Below are 20,050 nucleotides of genomic sequence, written 5' to 3'. Positions count from 1 at the left end.
AGCCCGCAAAGTGGGCCAGGAGTCGACCAGGCATGAACAACAAAGGGGACGCTGGACTGGGGTAGATTGGGGTCTCAATACTATTTAATCTTATTAATAAAATGTGGAAATTATGCACTTACCAGGCATGATTATATGGATGAAGATCTATCATGACACGCAAAAAGTTCTATTGAGGCACAAACTGGATCTTTAAAAAACAAATTAGGCCTATAGCCTCGGTCTCTAAGGGCCATTTTTTTTAATTTGAAAGAAGGAGAGGTATCGCGACAGAACTTCGTTTTTTTGAGGTTCCAGTCTGTGCCTCGATGTCAAGATTTTTGTGTGTCACGATAGACCTTCATCTATATAATCATAAAGTATATAATTTCCGTTTCCACATTTTAAGATTACTATTATTGAGACCCCAATCTACCCCAGTGTCTCCCATGTTTTGCATGGTTGACTCCTGGGCTCTGCTTCGTGGGTTACCCCTAAACAATTATTTTCTGTGTGCAAAATACCCTCCAAACAAGTTTTTCACGGGCTTTATATTTACACATTTTGGCCCTTAAACAAGTTGTTGCCAGAATAAGACCCCCCCCCCATGTGGTAATCTCAAATTACCTGCGCCTGTTCTGTGAACCTTATCCAGCCGATCAGAAATCTCGTCTTGTACCTTGGTGGGAAAAGTGTGATCTTGACCCGATTATAATGTGCCCCATATCAAGAATGGCATTGTGAGAAAGTACATAAGTTCAGCTTTATGGTGATATATATATCATTGAGGCTCAAAAATAAAAAGTTTTTCAGAATTTGTAAAAGAAAACAGGAAGAAAATTCAGTTTTGAGGCATATTTTCAGGCCAGAAATTTACTTATTTATGAAAATATTGTATACAAAATAAATGACCAATATGGCAATATGAAAGAATAACATATACTCTATCTGATGGTACAGTGATACTTCATTTAACTAGAGGTTAAAACAGGTAAATTCTTAGAGAAAGAAAATGTCACGAATCACGAGATTCTGCAAGGAGGAGGATTCAGCCACGAGATGATTTGGATGAATCTGGCCTTTTTTCTCATTAGCATAGGGACCAGCGGTCTGACTGCTCTAGTTCAGTCAAAGTTCAACTAACTAAAAGAAATATAGAAAATAGAGATGGGGGAAACCATGCAGAAAGCCATAGACTAATAACGATATATTATTACGTTATGTAACTTGTCCTTTTTGTTTTACTACTTGATACAGAATGTAGTCTTTTAGAGACTGCCCAGCATGCCCAGGGTGAGGATACACGAACACTCCATGCCATTTCAGACTCTGAGAGATCTCAGTGGTTATCCTTCTTGGCTTCAACCCTGCAATGACCAAGCAAGTGTGCGTCGACGGTCTTAGATTGTCGTTGGCCTTTGTCATCCACCAATCACCAGCGCTAACAAGCTTCTAGAGCCACCTGCCTATCTTGCCAACAATTACAATTTGGTCCATACAAAACAATTGGGATTCTACCTAGCCTAGTTCACACAGTTCTTTAGTTTAACTTCGAGCTGTCAATCAACACCAAGTGTCTACTGAGCTGATCTACCAGGTGTAGAACAGGCCCAAAACGAACAACAGCAACAGGCAGCATCACCATCGGAATCACCATCACCCATGCATGGTGTTGGCTGTTTCCTATTTATTGACGAGAACAAAAAATATGCATGTAAGTGGTATTGTCTCAAATTTCTAGTATTTCCATCCAGAATGAGCCCCCAAAATCAGGTGGGCAAAATTAAATGAGCAAAACGAGAACATGATGTTAATGGGTCTCACTTTTAGATTTTTTTGTGGGGCATAATTCTTTGCCCCATCTTTTTCTTGTACCTCCCCTTTGTCTTTCACTTCCTTGACATGTTCCTCTTTGAACTTTCCCTTTTCCATTTTCCTCTCTCTATTCCTCCCTCTTTCCCCCTTTCGCTTCATGCTACTTCACCTCTCTTCCAAGGAACTTCCTCATCCTTTACTTCCTCTTTCTCTACATCTTCATCCTCTTCCTTTCCCCCTCTTCTCTCCTATTCCCCTCTTGTCACGCTTGTATTGTCTGTCTTTCTCCCAACTCTTCTTTTCCCCTTTATTTTCATGTTAATTTACTTTATATCTTCGATTCTTCCTCATCATTTCCATACTTTGCCTCATTTTCATACTTTTCCTCTTGTTCTCCCTCCTCTTCCCCCTCCTCTTTTTCCCTTTCTCTTCTTGCTACTTCATCTCTCCCTCATCTTCATCCTCCCCTTCCCCCTCTTTTCCTCCCCACTATTCTCCCCTCTTGTCATGCTTGTATTATCTTGTCTTTCTCTCCCCCTCTTCTTGTACCCTTTATTTTCATGTTACTTTTACTTATTTTTTTTCTTCCACATCCATTCCATACTTTACTTACTCTTCCTTGTCTTCTACCCCCTCTTTTTCCCCTTTCTCTTCTTGCTACTTTACTTCTGCCTTCCTCATCCTTTACCGCCTCCTCCCCTCGTCATCTTCCCCTCTATCCCGATCTTTCCATCTCTTCCCCTTTCCTCTTAGCCCCTCTTCTTTTCCCCTTTCTCTTCCTCATCCTTTTACATCATCTCCCCTCTTCCTTCTCTTGAAGTTTGTGTGGTACGAGATTGTCAGCTCCTATGCATTAACTTTTACAAAAATTGTTTTTACATATCAATGTATACTTGCTATTTTTTTCTTCTACGTAACATAGGAATTGGGGAAAAGTGAAAGCATTAGAAAATCATGCATATTAACACTTTTATGTTCATTTATTTTGGTACTTTATCAATAGGTGTGATAACTTTACCAAAATGGAAAAGGACAAGGAGACAGAGGATGCACTTAGAGATACTCTTTATCTTGAATGCAGCAGTGATTCAAACTTCTTAACGGTTCCATCCCTGATTGTCGTCTTTATTCAGCAGTACTGTCACTATGATAATCTAGACATTATACTCGTTAGTAGAAATCAACAGGAACAAAAATCATCTCCAAAATCAAGTCTAAATAAAAATTGCCTTGATGGCAACCCAGGTGACAAAGATGATCTTAAGCAAAGTCTTCTGGCGATACCTAAGAGCTTGAAGTTCAGTTTATTGAATTATGTCTGTCTCCCTCGTGTGGTTCAAGATTGTCAGCTGCCATCTGTATTACTGCCAGGAAAACAGTTCTGTGTTTCTGGTCTGGCTAACGTGTGTAGACGAATCATCCAGGCTGCGGTGCCTTTAGAACCACATCGGAATTTAATAACACTTCTTGTAAGTGAAAACTGTGGTTGACTTTCTTTAACCCTTGCGAAGTAGTACATTGTGTTTTGCAGAAACAAAGCATGTATTTCAACTGCACCATCCAATAAAAGATAGTCAACCCCTCCAAATAAAATGAAATGTCAAGTACATGTATACTGTACATAATAATAGTCTAAACTTTTTTTCCTTCCCTAAATTTTGATATGGTGTAAATAGACCATTATTATGATTAGTATTAAAGAGTTCTATCAGACATTGCATTTCAATTTGGTAATGAAGCTGAATAATGCTTTTATTAGATCAGATTGGTATTTTAAGTGTTCAGGAATGTGTTCTGTGAAAATGCAATCTACATGTAGATAGTATACAATCAAGGAGTTGTGAGGGAGATAACTCACACTTGATCAGATACAGCAGCCTGATCAGACACATATCATTCTTGGCTGGACAGTTTGAATATATTTCTTTTTACCATTGAAAGGAAATGGGGATAGTTATTTGTACATGAGTTTTGCAAAGCCAATGGCTATAATATAGCCCGCAAGCTTCAAGCTGGTTTCCAAAATGTTACACTGTCATATTTCCAATCCGTTTATAATGTTAAAGCTTTTGAACATGATGTTCTAAAGTGATCTAAAACTATACATGAGATATATTCAAAATTGAAAAAATATCTTAGATTGAAAACCTCATGGGAAAAAAAGTATGATGATATATTATCTCCGAGGAGTTAAAAACAAATCTTATGAATCCATGCGGACTCTGATGAAATTTGTTGTTTTTATTTGCAGGGTTTCCGACAAACTTGCCTGAAAACTTGTTCAGAATCAAGCATATGGACTAAACTTTGTGAAGTAGACACTCCTGATGAGATCACCAACTACCTCAAGAAGCCATTAGAACAATCCTCCTGCCCCATGTGTGTCAGCAAATTCCAGGAAATACTGTCCCAGCCTGTGTCTGCATTCAATTCTGAGAAAATGAGAAGAAAGTTGCTGAAGAACAAGCAGGAGAATGGTATCACAGATGGAGGAGATGGAAGGTCTGATGTAGACAGGAAAACTGATGAATATGGAACACCTGTTATAAGAGAGAATGATGGGATAGGAGAAGCAGATGATGAGGAGATGCATCCTGGGAATGATATGGTGACATGTGAAGAGGGTAAGAATGAAGAGTTGACATCTGAGTTCACTACCAAGTTGAATTTGTGGAACAAGAAAGAAGTTCGAAGAAGGAAGAGAGAACAGAATCAGAAGAATTCTGCAAGAGATCACACTGTTTCAAGTCCTGATGTATCTGCTGTAGGTAATGTACATCAATCATCCACTGATACAGATGGTGCTATTGGCAGAGTTGAAACAGTTGATGAGATTTCATCTAAGTCAGAGGATGGAAGCATGAGAAGGAAAAGAAAACAGAGGAATAAGAAAAAGATCCACAAAGACACTTTGCCAGAGCTAACTCATCTATTTGTACATGATGTAGACGTCACTCTTGCTGATTTCACATTGTTTGTTCCCATCCACCTGTGGCTACACACCTCTACTCTGAATGGTACATCCCACGCTCCATACAGGACTGTGCCTTTGGTCTTGGATTGGTACCAGCGCATGTGGAATGTTCCATTGGTGAGGCAGGTAGCATCAACCTGTCTAGGTCTGAGGGAAGTGGATATAATGTCTCTCAAGGAAACAACTAGCGATATCGGTGAAATCTCCAAGACTGATAGTTTCATATCAGAAGAAGATGTTAGACCTCACGTTGGCAATCTAGGTGTTAGGTTGGTTACATCTTGTTTTATCATGTAGTTATAAGCACTATGTGGAGGAGCCGTGGTGTAGTGGTTCTGACTTCTTATTATTATTACTTTGTCCAAAGCAAGATACAGATCATTATCTAAAAAGTAAATAAAATAGTTAATTTTAAGGGTAAACTATCATAATTATGGGTTATTTGATGAAATATGTAATATTTGATAACTAAGTCTTCTTTATCAGGTGACAACAAAAAGACATATTTATTCATGCTTAACCAAACACTGCCATTTATTCCAATATGGAGAAAATTGCTGTATTTGTTTACATATTACCTTTTTACAGTCATGTTGCAATCTCAAAATGTATGTTGAACATGTGTTTTCACACCATGATTATTGAAATAATATTTCATTCCAGTAGACTAGATGTTGTCACTCAGGCATGTTTACAAAAACTTGCCATTATTATTGTGTATTCATTTTCAATGACAACTTTGATTGTTCTGATTGTTAAACGACAAAATTTTCATGTGAGTTACTGTAAACAGCAATGTTGAAGGAGAGTATGTTTTCTTATACAGTGTCCAGAAATCATTAGCTGACGAGAATGGTCTTGACATTAGATATTGTATTATCAGAAGTACTCTTTGATGTGTTTAAGAGGCTGTTTATTCTTGAAACTTATTCAGATTTTTGTTGTCTTTGGGGTTTATTTTTTATTTTTAGCCGTGGTGTAATGAGAGAGTTACTGAAGAAGGCTTTACCTGATGTGATTGTGACGATAGAGGATGAAGGATTGAATGCTGGATTCCTGGATCACCCTTCAAAGAATACATCACTGGATTGGAGAAACATGCATGCAGCTGTTAGTCCTATAGAAGGTAACTAGTTGGATGGATGGATGGGTGAGTGGATGGATGGATGGATGGACAAAGGAATGGATGGATGGACAAATGAATGGATGGATGAATCGAAGGATGGATGGATGGAGAGACGGAAGGATGGGTGGTTGTGTTGGTGGGTGGATGGATGGATGGGTGGGTGGATGGATGGGTGGGTGGGTAGGTGGATGATGGATGGATGGATGGTGGATGGATGGGTGGGTGGGAGGATGATGGATGGATGGATGGGTGAGTGGATGGATGGATGGGTGGATGGATGGATCGATGATGGATGGATGGATGATGGATGGATAGGTGAGTGGATGGATGATGGATGGTGGATGGATGGATGGATGGTGGATGATGGATGAGTGTGTGGATGGATGGATGGATGATGGATGGATGGTGGATGGATGGATGATGGACGAGTGAGTGGATTGATGGATGATTGGATGGATGGATGGTGGATAGATGATGGATGGATGGTGGATAGATGATGGATGGATGATGGATGAGTGAGTGGATGGATAGATTGATTGATGGATGATTGACAGATGGACTTACAGATGTAAAATGGTAGGTAGAGCAGATGGATGGATGGAATAAATGTAAGTAACCTATAATGTGTAGATCTTACAAGATAGTTGGCTGCATGGTTAGATATATTGATCAATTCTTTTTTTTTTTACATTGAATATTCAGTTTTTGAACCAAAAATCCTTTCTCAAACCAATATGTGTGTCTTTATTTGTAACAGGTGAAGTTGAAGCACGTCGAGCGAGAGGTAAAGAAAATCAGATTGAGAGCATTGTCACAGCTGTTCAACAGATAGCCAAGCCTGGATCTAGGATTCTTGATTTCTGTAGTGGAGGGGTAAGTGATCATATCATATTTCAGATTTAACCCTTGATGTCGAAAAAAATAGAATTGTTTGTGATTTTCATTTTCAAACATGATTAAAGTTAATGTTATTGATGTTGACCATAGAGGTAATGTTGAGTAGTGGTAGCTTCATGATTTTGGCATGAAATATTGTCAACCTTCCACAAAAATATCCATGCAAGAGATCATTTGATAATCAACTCATATTATTACTTACCAAATATCTGCCATCGTCTATGCATCACTCCAGTCATCCACATTGAGCAACTTCCTACGTATAATCTGCACTGCTTCACACACACATGGTAGCATGAATGTCTCATTGAATGATTCCCAAGCACGATTCCTATTTCTGAAATATTTTAGCTGTTTCTCAACCAATTTTGCTCAAATAGATGTTGCTGCTTTTGCTTACAATTTATGATTTGACATCAGTATATGTACAGGTGTAGTCATTTTCATTCTAGTTAACAAAGTAGTTTATTGTCAAACTTTCAAAACACCGACTCTCCAACTAATGAACATTCGCTTTTAAGTGTTCAGTATGGGAGACTGGGTAGCATGATTATAATTTCATGTAGTAAATAGTGAATGATATTAAATGACAAGGAGCAAGATGCAAGGATTTCAGTTATATCAGTCAGTAGAAATCATTGACTACCGGTATATGTTTCATGATATGTTCTGACTCTGATAATACTTTACTTTATGTCTTCATAGATTGGAATGAACAAATTCAGTATATAATGAGTTGCATTAGAAATCACTCATAGACACAATGAATTAAGTAACTGGTGGGTGTTTCATAAAGATCTGAATGACTGCTCATGACTGGTGATCCTTTCTTGTGCTATGTGATATCCACATCTAATTGATATATGACCTAAGAACATGTTTTAGTTCTAACTTTACGAACAGCTTTATTATACACCCACCCTGTTAATTATTTTATTTTTGCCATCAATTTAATAAGTTATTTGTTTATTCTTTTCAGGGTCATCTTGGTATAGCTCTTGCATACTGCCTCCCAGACTGTCATGTGATCATGATAGAGAACAAAGAAGAGTCTTTGAGACGAGCGCTTGGTAGAGTACAAACCCTCAAACTACAGAATGTCACCATGTACCTGAGTAACATTGATTACTTCTATGGACAATTTGATATTGGGGTGAGTGCAATATACCTCTTGCAGAGCTGCCAAGTAGTACTGATTTTCAGTATTTAGTACTGAAAAATGAGAATAATACTGATAGTTTCATGTAATATACTGATTTCTAAATTTTCAGCTTTATGTCTTGTCCTATCGTATTATTTTTTTAAATACTGACTTGCTCACCGAAATACTGATTTTCGGCTTTAAAAATACTGAAATGTTCTTTTTCAAGTTGGTAGCTCTGCTCTTGACTATTGAATTATGTGATTCCCATGGGCTATGGAAAGGGATCACCTGTTTCCCTATAGGCATTGGGTTAACCTTTTGAATGCTGAATTCTGTCATTCCTATGAGATGTGTAAAGGGATCACCTGTTTCCCAGTAGACATTGGGTTAACCTCTTGACTGCTGAATTCTGAAATTCCCATAGGCTATGTAAAAGTATCATCCGTTTCCCAGTGGGCATTGGGTTAACCTTTTTTTGACTATTGAATTCTGTCATTCCCATAGGCTATGGACAGGGATCACCTGTTTCCCAGTGGGCATTGGGTTAATCTTTTGACTGCTGAATTCTGTAATTCCCATAGGCTATATAAAGTATCACCTGTTTCCCAGTAGGCATTGCGTTAACCTTTTGAATGCTGAATTCTTTAATTTCCATAGGCTATGTACAGGGACCGTCTAATCCTAGTAGGTAACAGGTTAAGTAATTGTATTGGATGACTCAGAGTGTGATACCAGAGATGTTCCATGATGTAGTGCTAATATTGCATGAATCAAGGATGAGTGCAGTATTAAGTCTTGCGTAATTTAAAAACAACTTTATGAAATGCCATTCTGCACTGACATGCCTTTGGGTCTGTGCATAGTATTTTAAGAGAATAAGTGTTGGGTCAGATTGTTGATTATGGACTTAATGTGGTAGTCAGACTTTGTTTTATTAAGTTTGTTATTAAATGAGACCTGAAATTGGATGCTTTCCCCTTTTGTCCTGTCCTCTAGGTGTCTCTACATGCCTGTGGAGTAGCAACAGATATTGTACTTAGTAAATGCCTAGAGCAGAATGCATCATTTGTGAGCAGTCCATGTTGTTATGGTTCCATACATAACACACATCACATGACCTATCCAAGAAGCAGAGTATTCAAGGAGAGCAGCATCGCTAAGAAGGTAAGAGACACATCCCATGACCAAAGATACCACATGACCAAAGACAGCACATCACATGATATGTCACATGACCAAAGATAACGCACATCATCTGGCACTTCACATGTCTAAAGATAGAAGGGATGAGGGATTTGGGAAGGTATGACATTGTATGAAAGATAGAAGATTAAATAATGGAAGGCAGACTTATTATTACCCCAGTTTCACCTTGAGCTGTGCTACTAGCACTCAGTGGCTCATATTCTGAAGTCAGGTTTAACTTAGACCATGGTCTAACTCTGCTAAAATTATGGGAAGCCAAAAGTGTTAAAAAAATTTATTAAGTTGTATGTTCCTTATGTTTACTATGCTTTTTCCTGATTCATTGATGGTCAAGAAAATCATCTTTTTATACTTCCTAGACAATTATGAATGACTTGAGAGCCAAAAGAGCTGAAAAATGATATTTCTACTGTTAGTGATTTATGTAACAATTGGCTATCTGGGTTTAGGGTAAACCTGACTTCAGAATACGGGCCAGTATATTCATGGAATTTGTTTAAGAACCCCTTCATCTCACCAAGGTTGAGTATAGCGCTGCTTAATATGGATAAATTTCTTTGTAAAGGAAATAAACCATGGCTTGGATTTGAATTCTCAAACTTCTGTTTCAGAGATGATAGTCTGAAGCAACAGACCAGGGTTCCATAACACAAAGGTTAGCGATTGATCGTACGCTTGATTTTCACGATTGATTGTACAGTGTAGTCAATGGAATCAATCGTAAATCATTGCTAAGTTTTGTGTTACGAGCCCCAGGATGTGCCAAAGGTGCACAAAAATATTTTTAAGTCATTATTTTTCTTGGTTGTAATGTTGTGATGTTAACTTAATGTATTTTTTTAAATTTACAAGATGAATGAAGACAAAGTTATTGAATAATTGAATATTTGCTTACTCTACATACTATTTATGTTTCTAAACTGTGTATCTTTTTTTTAATTCAGGACTATTTATTAGTTGCACATGGAGCTGATCAGACATGTTGGGATTTTGACAGTCGCCTTGCTAAACAAGGTAAGTCAGTCATTAACTTCAATATCTGCTCAAAGTCTTTGACATACAGAGAGTTGCCACTGATCGGACCAATCTCAAGTATGGAATGCCAGTGACCCACTATATCAATAATGCATATGTGTATGTCTATTCAAAGTGTTTTCTTACTACAATATACAAATAATTAATGTTTATGAGTGCCATGGACAAAATACTTCATGGGGTAAAAGATGAAATGATCCATTCAACGAGGCATAGCCGAGTTGAATGGATCATACATTTAATTTTCACCGAATGAAGTATTGTGTCCATTGCACGAATGATAAAAACATTCATTATTTGGTTTATATGACACCTAAAATAGATTCTTTTTCAAATGAAATTTATGGATTTCGATGCAAAATATGCTCTTGCAGTGCGAGCTCGGTCTGTTGTCACGTACAGTATACAACATGCATGTTGCCCTGCAGCCTATGCCTGCAGCAGTTTCGGTGTGCACGTGCAATGGACAAAATCATATGGATCCAAAATTGCACGGTTGATGACGTCATTGTAAAACGGGCTGAATGATCAATATCAAACAACTAATCAGATGACAAAGATCTATCTAGGTGTCATATAATGTATCCTCATGCATGCATCCGTGTCTTCACCAACCTAGAATGCTTTATCTTGTTTACTGCCAAGTAGTACTGATTTTCAGTATTTAGTACTGAAAAATGAGAAGAATACTGATGGAATCATGCAAAATACTGATTTCTCAAGTTTCAGTTTTATGTGTTGTCCTATGGTATTTCTTGGAAAATACGGATCTCCTCGCCAAAATACTGATTTTCAGCTTTAAAAATACTGAAATGTTCTTGTTCAGGTTGGCAGCTCTGCTGATGGACATTGTGTAAATTTCCTGTATAAAGAATTATGACGTTGATAGACTTCTACAGTTAAGGTTGATTTGATCATTCACATTTCTTTGAAAGTTATAGTCCACTGCTGTGCCGAGCCTTTTAGCTGGCAACCTACTATAAAGGAACTATGCATCTTTTCATAGTGGCTTTTCCCACAATTCACATTATTTTGTCTATAATGATGAAGTGTGTGAACTGAATTGGCTCTGATTTATGACAAGAGACTTTTTAAGCCCTACATTTCAACAAACCTAAACATGTTGATGTAACTTCTACTGTAGGTCAATGTGTACATTATGTAATTGCATATTGCTTTCTTGTGAACTTGATATAGATTATTTGCTAAATGGCTTGATTATCACTTTCAAATAGATGGATCCATGCAATCAATACCAATTAGTTCTAAGTTCTAAACACTACCTTCAGAGAATCAAGGAAGTAGATAGTTAGTTGGTCATTCAAATTCAGATTAGAACACTGCTTTGTGTAAGACAAAAACAGTGCAAGACAGAAACTTGAGGGGAAAGTAGGGGGATTCCCCTATGATGAAATTGTAAACAAACACACATGTGGTTATGAAAGAGGGATGTGTGTAATAAAGACCCCCCACTTGGCATACATAGAACAGACATAAACATGATGTTGGTGATGGAGAAAATTCTCTTTATAATTCTTTTTCTTTTCTTTTCCAAAGGAATAATGTACATTAATAAGTACTTCGCAAGGATGTCTTCATCTTACATCAATACTTTCTTTGTCCCATTTTCTGAAAATAGACATCTGTAAGCAGATTGCATGTTCTAACCATTAGCATTTAGTTACGTTCACTAACCCGTTTATTAATCTCAACTTTTGATTTATGTGTAATTCTCTATTTGGTCATTTGGAGTTACCACATATATCTATTATTTCTAAACACCATCTATTCCTAAGTCATCTTTCTATATGAATTTATTATTCAGTTATCTTTTCAAAATAATAATTACAAACCTGGCCTTTCCAAAATGTTCTAAATATTATTAACCTACAAACTAAGATTATGTTCACCTTCACGTTCACTGCTCACCTTTACCAGGCTTTATACTTTGTTCATTTATTTTTATTTACTGGAAGTTTTTCTTCTGATGCATTCACGATCCTTATAAATTTAACAATTTTTTGTTTTGTTCTTTTGTCAAATTATATATCTCTTATGTATTCCCATATTTGTTATCTCTTACACCTGTTTGTATAACTTGTACCTTTCTGCTTATGCAGAAGGTATCCTAGGTTTAAAACTGGCATTAACCAATAAAGCACATCTGCTTGGAAAAAAAAATTGTCCTTGAAAGTCTTAGTCAACCCACTCTCTCAGTATGGTATGTGCCTTGTGATGTTGTTTGAAGGTTTGCATGGTGGCATGTACAATCCAGGAGACTCCTGAAGACGGACAGTCAACCTGTCCGAAACGTTGAGTCTCTCTACTACTCATCATCTCTACTCGCTGACTCAAGCCAGCATCTCCTCATCAGCTCTACTACTCGAGCTGTTCTCACTCAACATTCCTTCTGGTTTACAGTCCTTTTCAGGACTATTTTCAAGAAAGAATACTCTACTCTCAAATCTCCTCTTTCTCGCCTATCCATTTCTTCTCTTCTATCCACTGTTTCTATAACACACATGGTGTACCGTAAACCACATCAGCAAGTGCCATGTGATGTTGGTAGTTATTGGGTTAAAGTTATTCAATGAAGTTTTTGAGTTGCTAACATAACATTTACATTATTGGATTGGTGGCAGATATCTTCTAACTATAAAAGTTACATGTGATGACATAAAACATTCTATTCCACACTCATAAAATTAAATGAAGTTGGTTGAGTTACTAACATAATAACATTATCTTATTGGTGGCAGATATCTTCTATATTAGGGCAGTTCCATAAATTAGTCAACCTTTTTGTACATCCGACCCCCATTTTTCTCAAGTCTTATTTCACTTTATAAACTGACCAAGTCATGGACCCTTGAGAACATCACTGACTGTCAAAAGAACAAGAAATCAGAGACAGAAAATTTCATGAAGTCCCCACATATTGGGGGTCGGATGTACATATTTTATGGAATTGCCAAATAGATCCCTGAAAAGGAACCAGTTATTGATTTGATGATGGTGTTGTTTGAAGGTTTGCATGGTGGCATGTACAATTGCTGATGTGGTTTACGGTACACCATGTGGAGTGTTATAGAAACAGTGGATAGAAGAAGAGAAGAAGTGGATAGGCGAGAAAGTGGAGATTTGAGGTGACGGATAGTCAACCTGTCCGAAACGTCGAGTCTTTCTACTACTCATCATCTCTACTCTCCGACTCAAGCCAGCATCTCCTCATCAGCTCTACTACTCAAGCTGTTCTTACTCGACATTCCTTCTGGTTTACAGTCCTTTTCAGGACTATTTTCAAGAAAGAATACTCTACTCTCAAATCTCCACTTTTTCGCCTATCCACTTTTTCTATAACACTCCACATGGTGTACCGTAAACCACATCAGCAATTGATTTGATGATGTACAATATTCTTTCCCACAATCATGAATTTTCACCTGTTTGATAAGATGTCATTTGCAAGATTCATCAGACCTTTGTCTTTGGTGGCATATTTGCTGATGTAGCACAAAATCTACATGTACAAAGTGAATGAGGGTCTGTAGGAAAGCTAACCAGATTTGTGTGAAACGAACCCTTTTATTGAGACTTATGGATCAAAACGCTCTCACAACCCCATCTTAACACTTTATTTTGTTGCCTCAGCAACCATGCCAAATACGACAAAGGTCTGATGAAGCTGTCAGCCTCGCAAGGGAAATTTTTACCAAAAAAGGTAAAAAAAGGTTTTTGCTAAAAAAAGGGTGTGTCTTCTTGTGATTCAATTGACTCAATAATGAATCTATCAACAACAATGTATCTAAAAGAGAAAAAAGCAAATGTTTATATTTCAATTTTTTTATATACTTCATACAGGAAAGCGTTGTATGGGCTATATCGATCGAGATAGAGCCGAGTTCGCCAGGGAATATGGCTATCAAGTTACCATATGTTCACTGATACCTGAGACATGTTCACCCAAGAATAATCTTCTGATAGGGGTTTCCCCTCTACATAGGCAAGACAACAATGCATGATCATCGTATGTTCTTGATGTTAAAAATCGAGAAATATATTTGTACCACAGTGATTCAACATGTAAGTTTCCAACTGGTGGCTTCTTCAGACAGCGTCATAGATGGCGGTATGATGCTAATTGCAAAGGAATTATAAATGCATGAATATTGTGTCAGCCAAACTAGCCAAACTGACAGCAAATCGATCATAAATATTATGTTGTTTCGAATGCCATATACTTAGCTTGTGTGAAGTTTCTGCCGGTATTACTGGGGTTAGTTGCACCATATCTGATCAAGGTCCTGTGTCCCAAAGACTGCACATTTTTTATAACAAATTTACTATAAGCCTTTCAGGAGCTTTTAACTCTGATAGACTTAGAATGAGTTTTATGAAACGGGGGCTCCAGGACTATAGAAAGCATGCAGATCTATATCGTAGTAGTTTAAATGCCTTGTCTTTCCATTGATGCCCACAATCAAAGTGTTGATTGCCATGGCAGTTGAAGAATTGACTTGACTGTCTAAAACTCTTGGTGGGGGACTGATCAGTGCATTACACCAGTACCAGCCACACAGAAACATTGTTAGCTCTAACACTGCACTAAAAGAGGCCCTTCTCACAACAAAGCCTATCACCACAATGCATTGTTCATAAATCTTGGCCCAACGTTTGACATCACAATCTGAAAGATGTGACTGGTCCTACTGTTATTGAACTGTTAGCGGTAACAACGTTTGGTTTCATAATTCATAGGTTGTGACTCTTCTAACATTGATATTTTTATTCAAATGGATTGAGTGTTTTCGACTGCATTAACACCTTTCCTGAACACAGCATTGAGGAATGCTCACATACCGGTAATTCTATTGCACCGGCTTTTTTTATCAGGCATCTGTTGGCATGCACTGGGCTCAAACCCATATCTGTGGAGATCATACGATCTAACCTGAAATGGATGCTGACCGGTGATAATGTTGATCCTTTTTTTTATCATCTAATATTCATTGGTTGTATCAACCAGTTTTTATAACTAGTGTATATAGTCCATTTGTCCTAGCTCTGTATTTGTGTGGATGACATGTCTGGCCTATGCCATAAAGTGTGTATTTTACCATGAATAGAAGCACGGCTTGTATTTCATGAATTCTGAATATTATTGTGAATTACATTAAATTATATTTTGTATAAGAAATTGTACACACTGTTTTTTGGTAAAACATGATTAATTCCTTATAATGTAATCAAATAAAAAAAATGTGATCTGGGGCCCATTTTATAAAGGACTTACAAGTATTGTAACTTTGCCATTATGACAACTTCTAAGGTAACCTTGATTCTGATTGGCTGCTGAGCCCTGTTACCATGGTAGTTGATATTATGGCAAAGTTACAACAGTTGCATGTCCTTTATGAAACCGGACCCTTAATCATGTATAATACAGTTTGTGCCAATGCACCTTAAATGTGACACCTAGTGTCACCAGATAAGTGCTAAGTGGCATGCAGTGGCTCAAACTGCCACCCAACTGGCGTGTGATGACATGTCGCGGCACCGAAAATCGAATTTTGCGTGACTAAATCTTCAAACACTTTGAATAATTCCTTGCGCTGTTGCGTGCCACCACGAGCAAGTACGGAGGCAGTTAGAGCCACTGCACGACACTAGGCGACACAGCCGCTTGCATTGTTGTAATCTGGCACCAACTCTCTGGCGCAAACGGGTGACGGCCTAGTGGACCCCTAGCACAACAAAGTTTCTCTTTCTATTAAATATTATATCATTGATATGCCCCTTATCTGTATTTATATGATATTTATATGAAGTCAGAACCCATTTTTTTCTCAAACTAGAGCAGGTGTACTGTCTTCCATATTAATTCTGCTTTTAACTGCATGAAGTAAGGTCATAACAAATCAACATTTTTTACATCTCCTTATTTGAGATTAAGTATTGTTTTATGAATGTATGTAATTTTGTACTTGTGTTTTAAAAAAACACTTCTAATGTGATCAGTCTGTCTAATTTCCATCCACTTTGATGAAGAGGAGTTATTTTTACCCAGTTGAACTTACACATTAGTTCAGACGGATATTCTGTATACATGTAAATTAATATTTTCTACACTGTTCAATTTTTGTCTCGCCCACCAGAGGTGAAGGCGAGACTTAGGGATCCAAATGTCGTCCGTCCGTCACAAACTTGTAATGACACATAACTCCACAACCACAAGTCGCTTTTCAACCAAACTTGAATGGTGGATGGACTTGGGGAACCTGCATGTTATGCTGCAGTCTGAGGTCACATGGTAAGGTCAAAGGTCATTTTCAGGTCAACGTTAAAGTTTACATGCAAGACTCTCTTATGACACCTAACTCCACAACTGTAAGTCGCTTTTCAACCAAACTTGGATGGTAGATGGACTTGGGGGGGGGGGGGAACGTGCATGCTATGCTGCACTCGGAGGTCACATGGTAAGGTCAAAGGTCATTTTCAGGTCAATGTTAAAGTTTACATGCAAGACTCTTAACTCTGCAACCATAAGTCGCTTTTCAACCAAACTTGGATGGTAGATGTACTTAGGCGACCTGCATGTTATGCTGCAGTCGGAGGTCACATGGTAAGGTCATTTTCAGGTCAACAAAGTTTACGTGCAAGGCTCTTATGACAAGTGTTATTCAATCCCAGTCATTTCACAATGAATTTCGATATAATCCTCTTGCGTTCCCTCACAAATCATGATATTTCTGGTTATTTTCATAAGTGGGCGAGACACAAAATTGCTTTTGCCTTGTTCTTGGAAAGATATTTTTGTCATGCCTGCATGGCAGAGCAAGACTACATACAAGGCAAAACATACTAGACATATGTGTAATCAAGTATAAATGATTGTTTGGAACATATCTTAGGTTGCATGATCATGTCCAAAGGTCATTTTGTGTCAAAAGACATAGTACATGTATCTTATTATCATATGAATGTTTTCTATTGTGAATAATTATTCAAAGTCAGCACTGCTGCTATATCGAATTGCATAATGCAGGCAAGACTGCCAAAGGCGTTCCACTTGTTTGCTTTTGCTGTGCATTTACTATGCTTTCCATTTTTTTGTACCCTGGATTTTCATTTGTGCAATGTCACTTGTATGCAGTATGTGAGGTGCCAATGTGTTTTGTAAATACATGTAGTATTATGACTTTTTTATTTAGATAAGTGAATACTTGTTGCAATTCATCTTAATGTCAATCTTTTAGAAAGCAATATGTCATAACTGAAGGTTCAAAACACTTCATTTTATTTAACAATACTGTAAGGTTTAATTGTTTATTTAATGTAGGAGTTAATTTCATACTCTGAGCCATTTGATATTTTAATTCAACTCTTTATTTTGATTTCTCATTTTTCTGTTTGTGTTTTTAGTATCAATGGGGTGCTGACATTATTCAGAAGTTATGTCCTCAACCCCATGCATTCACAACCATGCATGTATTAAAACCATCATCTTGAATGAGTTAAGATTATTGGTAAGATAGATATAATACCATGTGACATTTGAAGGGTATCTTACTTCTAAAGAAGGATCCTCACCATGTGGTCTTGTGTCTAGATGTGTGAAAGCTAGGTTTATCAAAAATTCACAACTTCCTGTGACCTGTATACTTGTCATTTACAGTCTGGCTTTAATCATGCTTCTGCAGTATACATATATTTGAGAGTTTGTCCCCACCCCACCCCAGAAAAAAAAATCAACCTTTACAACTACAAGTTAAGATACATTGTTATCTGATTGTTTTTTGTATCTACTTAGTGTACTAGCTGATAATCTAATTCCAAATTCATCTTCATGTTTGAAGAAACATCATATTCATTGATCATTCAAAGACATTAGTTTCTGGAGAGAATATTTGAAAATGGAGCTTTTAATGAATAGTTCACCTACATACAGTTTTGTATTCATCCTGTTGTTTTCATATACTAACATAGTCTTGCCTAGATGTTGTACTATGATGGACTGTGCCAAAAGGCCCAGAATTCATTGTTTAACAATTTTCTGAGGTTATTTTTTCACAAGATGCAATAATTACTCAAATAATTACTGGTGTATGGGGGGGGGGGGGATGGCAAAGCCAGCCCGTGCTCCCTCTCCCCCATTCAAGAGACACAATTCAAATTTGTAATGTAAAAGTGCCATGAAACTTAAGTGTGCCAACCCCCTGTATTTTTGCTTGTATATAATATACAGGAAACTGAATGTTATTCAGCAATTTGGTTGCAATATGCAGTTGTTTAAACCATATCAATCAATCACTTTGATATCACACATGATGATGATGAAAGACTTTTCCACTAGCAGTTCTATACATGTTTTACAATGTACATATGTATTTTATATGGTTATGCCAATGTAGTACATACCAAAAATAAAATATCTGCTGATAAGCATCTTCTACATTAACAATGTTCCCAGTATGTTTTCTATTTATAAGTTTGGTATTTTCAGTCCAATATTGTATTATATTTGGAACGTAGTGATGAGGGTGACTCACATACTGTGTGGTGTACCCACTGCTATGGTGTGATCCGCTTGTCACATGATCATGTAGAACATACACATTATTGCACTAGATCAATCTGAAGAAATGGGTTTGTGTTGAAAGAAATCATTGAGCCTGATCGGTTGGTAAATTAGAGGCGCTGAAGCCCAGTGGATAAGCCTCCTGACTTTGAACCTCAAGGTCTGGGGTTCGAATCCCACCGCAGCACTAGCGTCTATTTGGTTTAATTGCCATCAAGCCTATTTACTACTTTTGTGTACTCTCAAGTGAGGCTATATTTCACACAATATCCACTTGGTGTAACACTTATCAGTTTATGATTTAATGATCAGTTCATGAACCAAATTGTCATTTGACAGAGTACTGGCTGATAGCAGACAGAATGGAAAATCTACCATCTGGACATTAAAGAATTAGACTTAGTTGATACTAGACCATGAAATTGGTGAGAATCCCTGATTAGACCAAGTGCAGTGTAGACCAAAATTAAAGCAAGTAGGCCAAATAGATAGTAGACTGACAGACAAAAGGGTATCTGCCTATGTGGTATTAGACTATCTGGGAAGAAGCAACTGGTTGTAGACAAATGGGCTGTGCACTGCATGACATGGCAGTGGGTACAGTCCTTGTTACAGCTGAGATAGGAGCTAGTCTGCCTGTGAGTCAGTAGAGCATGTATGTAATATTGTCTGAGTTATCGGAAGCAGAATTGTCGGATGATAACCAGGGTTTACACAGAGTTGATGTCAGGCATGACTTTCAGCTGGTATACCACACTTTAAATATATAGGAAATATTTATATAAACAAGGGTTTGGGGAAGCTAGATGCACTATTTTCCTCATTTTAGATTTAGGATTTACAATTATCTCTTTAAATCAATTTCATCTGTGAAACAAATCATTTTCTTATTGAGGGAATTGTATTCTGTAAGAAACTTTCAAACTAAATGTACTGTATGCCTTATTCAGGTTCTAAATAACTATATGAGTGCCATTCTTGATGACTTTAATAAAAGCTTATTAATATTTAACGTGCAAAAATGGAAGGATTTTGTATATAATATAAACAAAAGTGGTGCCCCCCCCCATTTTGGAGGACATGATAAAGCAATCAGGCTTAGGTCTGCAGTGACATCACCCCTGATAAAAAATATAACAGAGGGGTGTATGCCTACACATAGAGTGACAAATTTGTCTTTATTTTCTACAATGAAACTTAGTGTTAATAACACTGATGGCGATTATTTTTTTTTATATTGTAATGAAGTAGGCGAGGGAGCGTTGTGACCGAGCAAGAACATAATGCTGTTTTCAA

General features: G+C 37.3%; 1 protein-coding gene across 2 annotated transcripts; it reads left to right on the top strand.

Moving 5' to 3' along the window:
* Window positions 1-1,216: 1,216 nt before the first annotated feature.
* Window positions 1,217-14,258, top strand: LOC121409247 (glutathione S-transferase C-terminal domain-containing protein-like). Of its 2 annotated transcripts, none has more exons than XM_041601125.1 (9): window positions 1,217-1,693; window positions 2,798-3,263; window positions 4,046-5,037; window positions 5,740-5,894; window positions 6,652-6,767; window positions 7,771-7,944; window positions 8,932-9,099; window positions 10,086-10,155; window positions 14,038-14,258. In XM_041601125.1, coding segments are annotated over exons 1-9 (2,304 nt in total). In that variant the 5' UTR covers window positions 1,217-1,691; the 3' UTR covers window positions 14,199-14,258. The 2 variants fall into 2 exon arrangements, with proteins under 2 accessions (XP_041457059.1, XP_041457067.1); XM_041601133.1 differs by lacking the exon at window positions 14,038-14,258 and adding an exon at window positions 11,734-11,960.
* Window positions 14,259-20,050: the final 5,792 nt, after the last annotated feature.

Source organism: Lytechinus variegatus, chromosome 1 (assembly GCF_018143015.1).
Source record: "Lytechinus variegatus isolate NC3 chromosome 1, Lvar_3.0, whole genome shotgun sequence".
In the NCBI taxonomy this organism is placed as follows: domain Eukaryota; kingdom Metazoa; phylum Echinodermata; class Echinoidea; order Temnopleuroida; family Toxopneustidae; genus Lytechinus; species Lytechinus variegatus.
The sequence above is the reverse complement of the archived record's forward strand: the minus strand, read 5'-3'. Positions and strand labels throughout refer to the sequence as shown.

Bases quoted from the DNA above. Each gene is read 5' to 3' on its own strand.
- LOC121409247 (XM_041601125.1), top strand. The intron at 6,768-7,770 runs GTAAGTGATCAT...TATTCTTTTCAG, and splicing joins TTGATTTCTGTAGTGGAGGG to GGTCATCTTGGTATAGCTCT. The intron at 7,945-8,931 runs GTGAGTGCAATA...CCTGTCCTCTAG, and splicing joins ATGGACAATTTGATATTGGG to GTGTCTCTACATGCCTGTGG.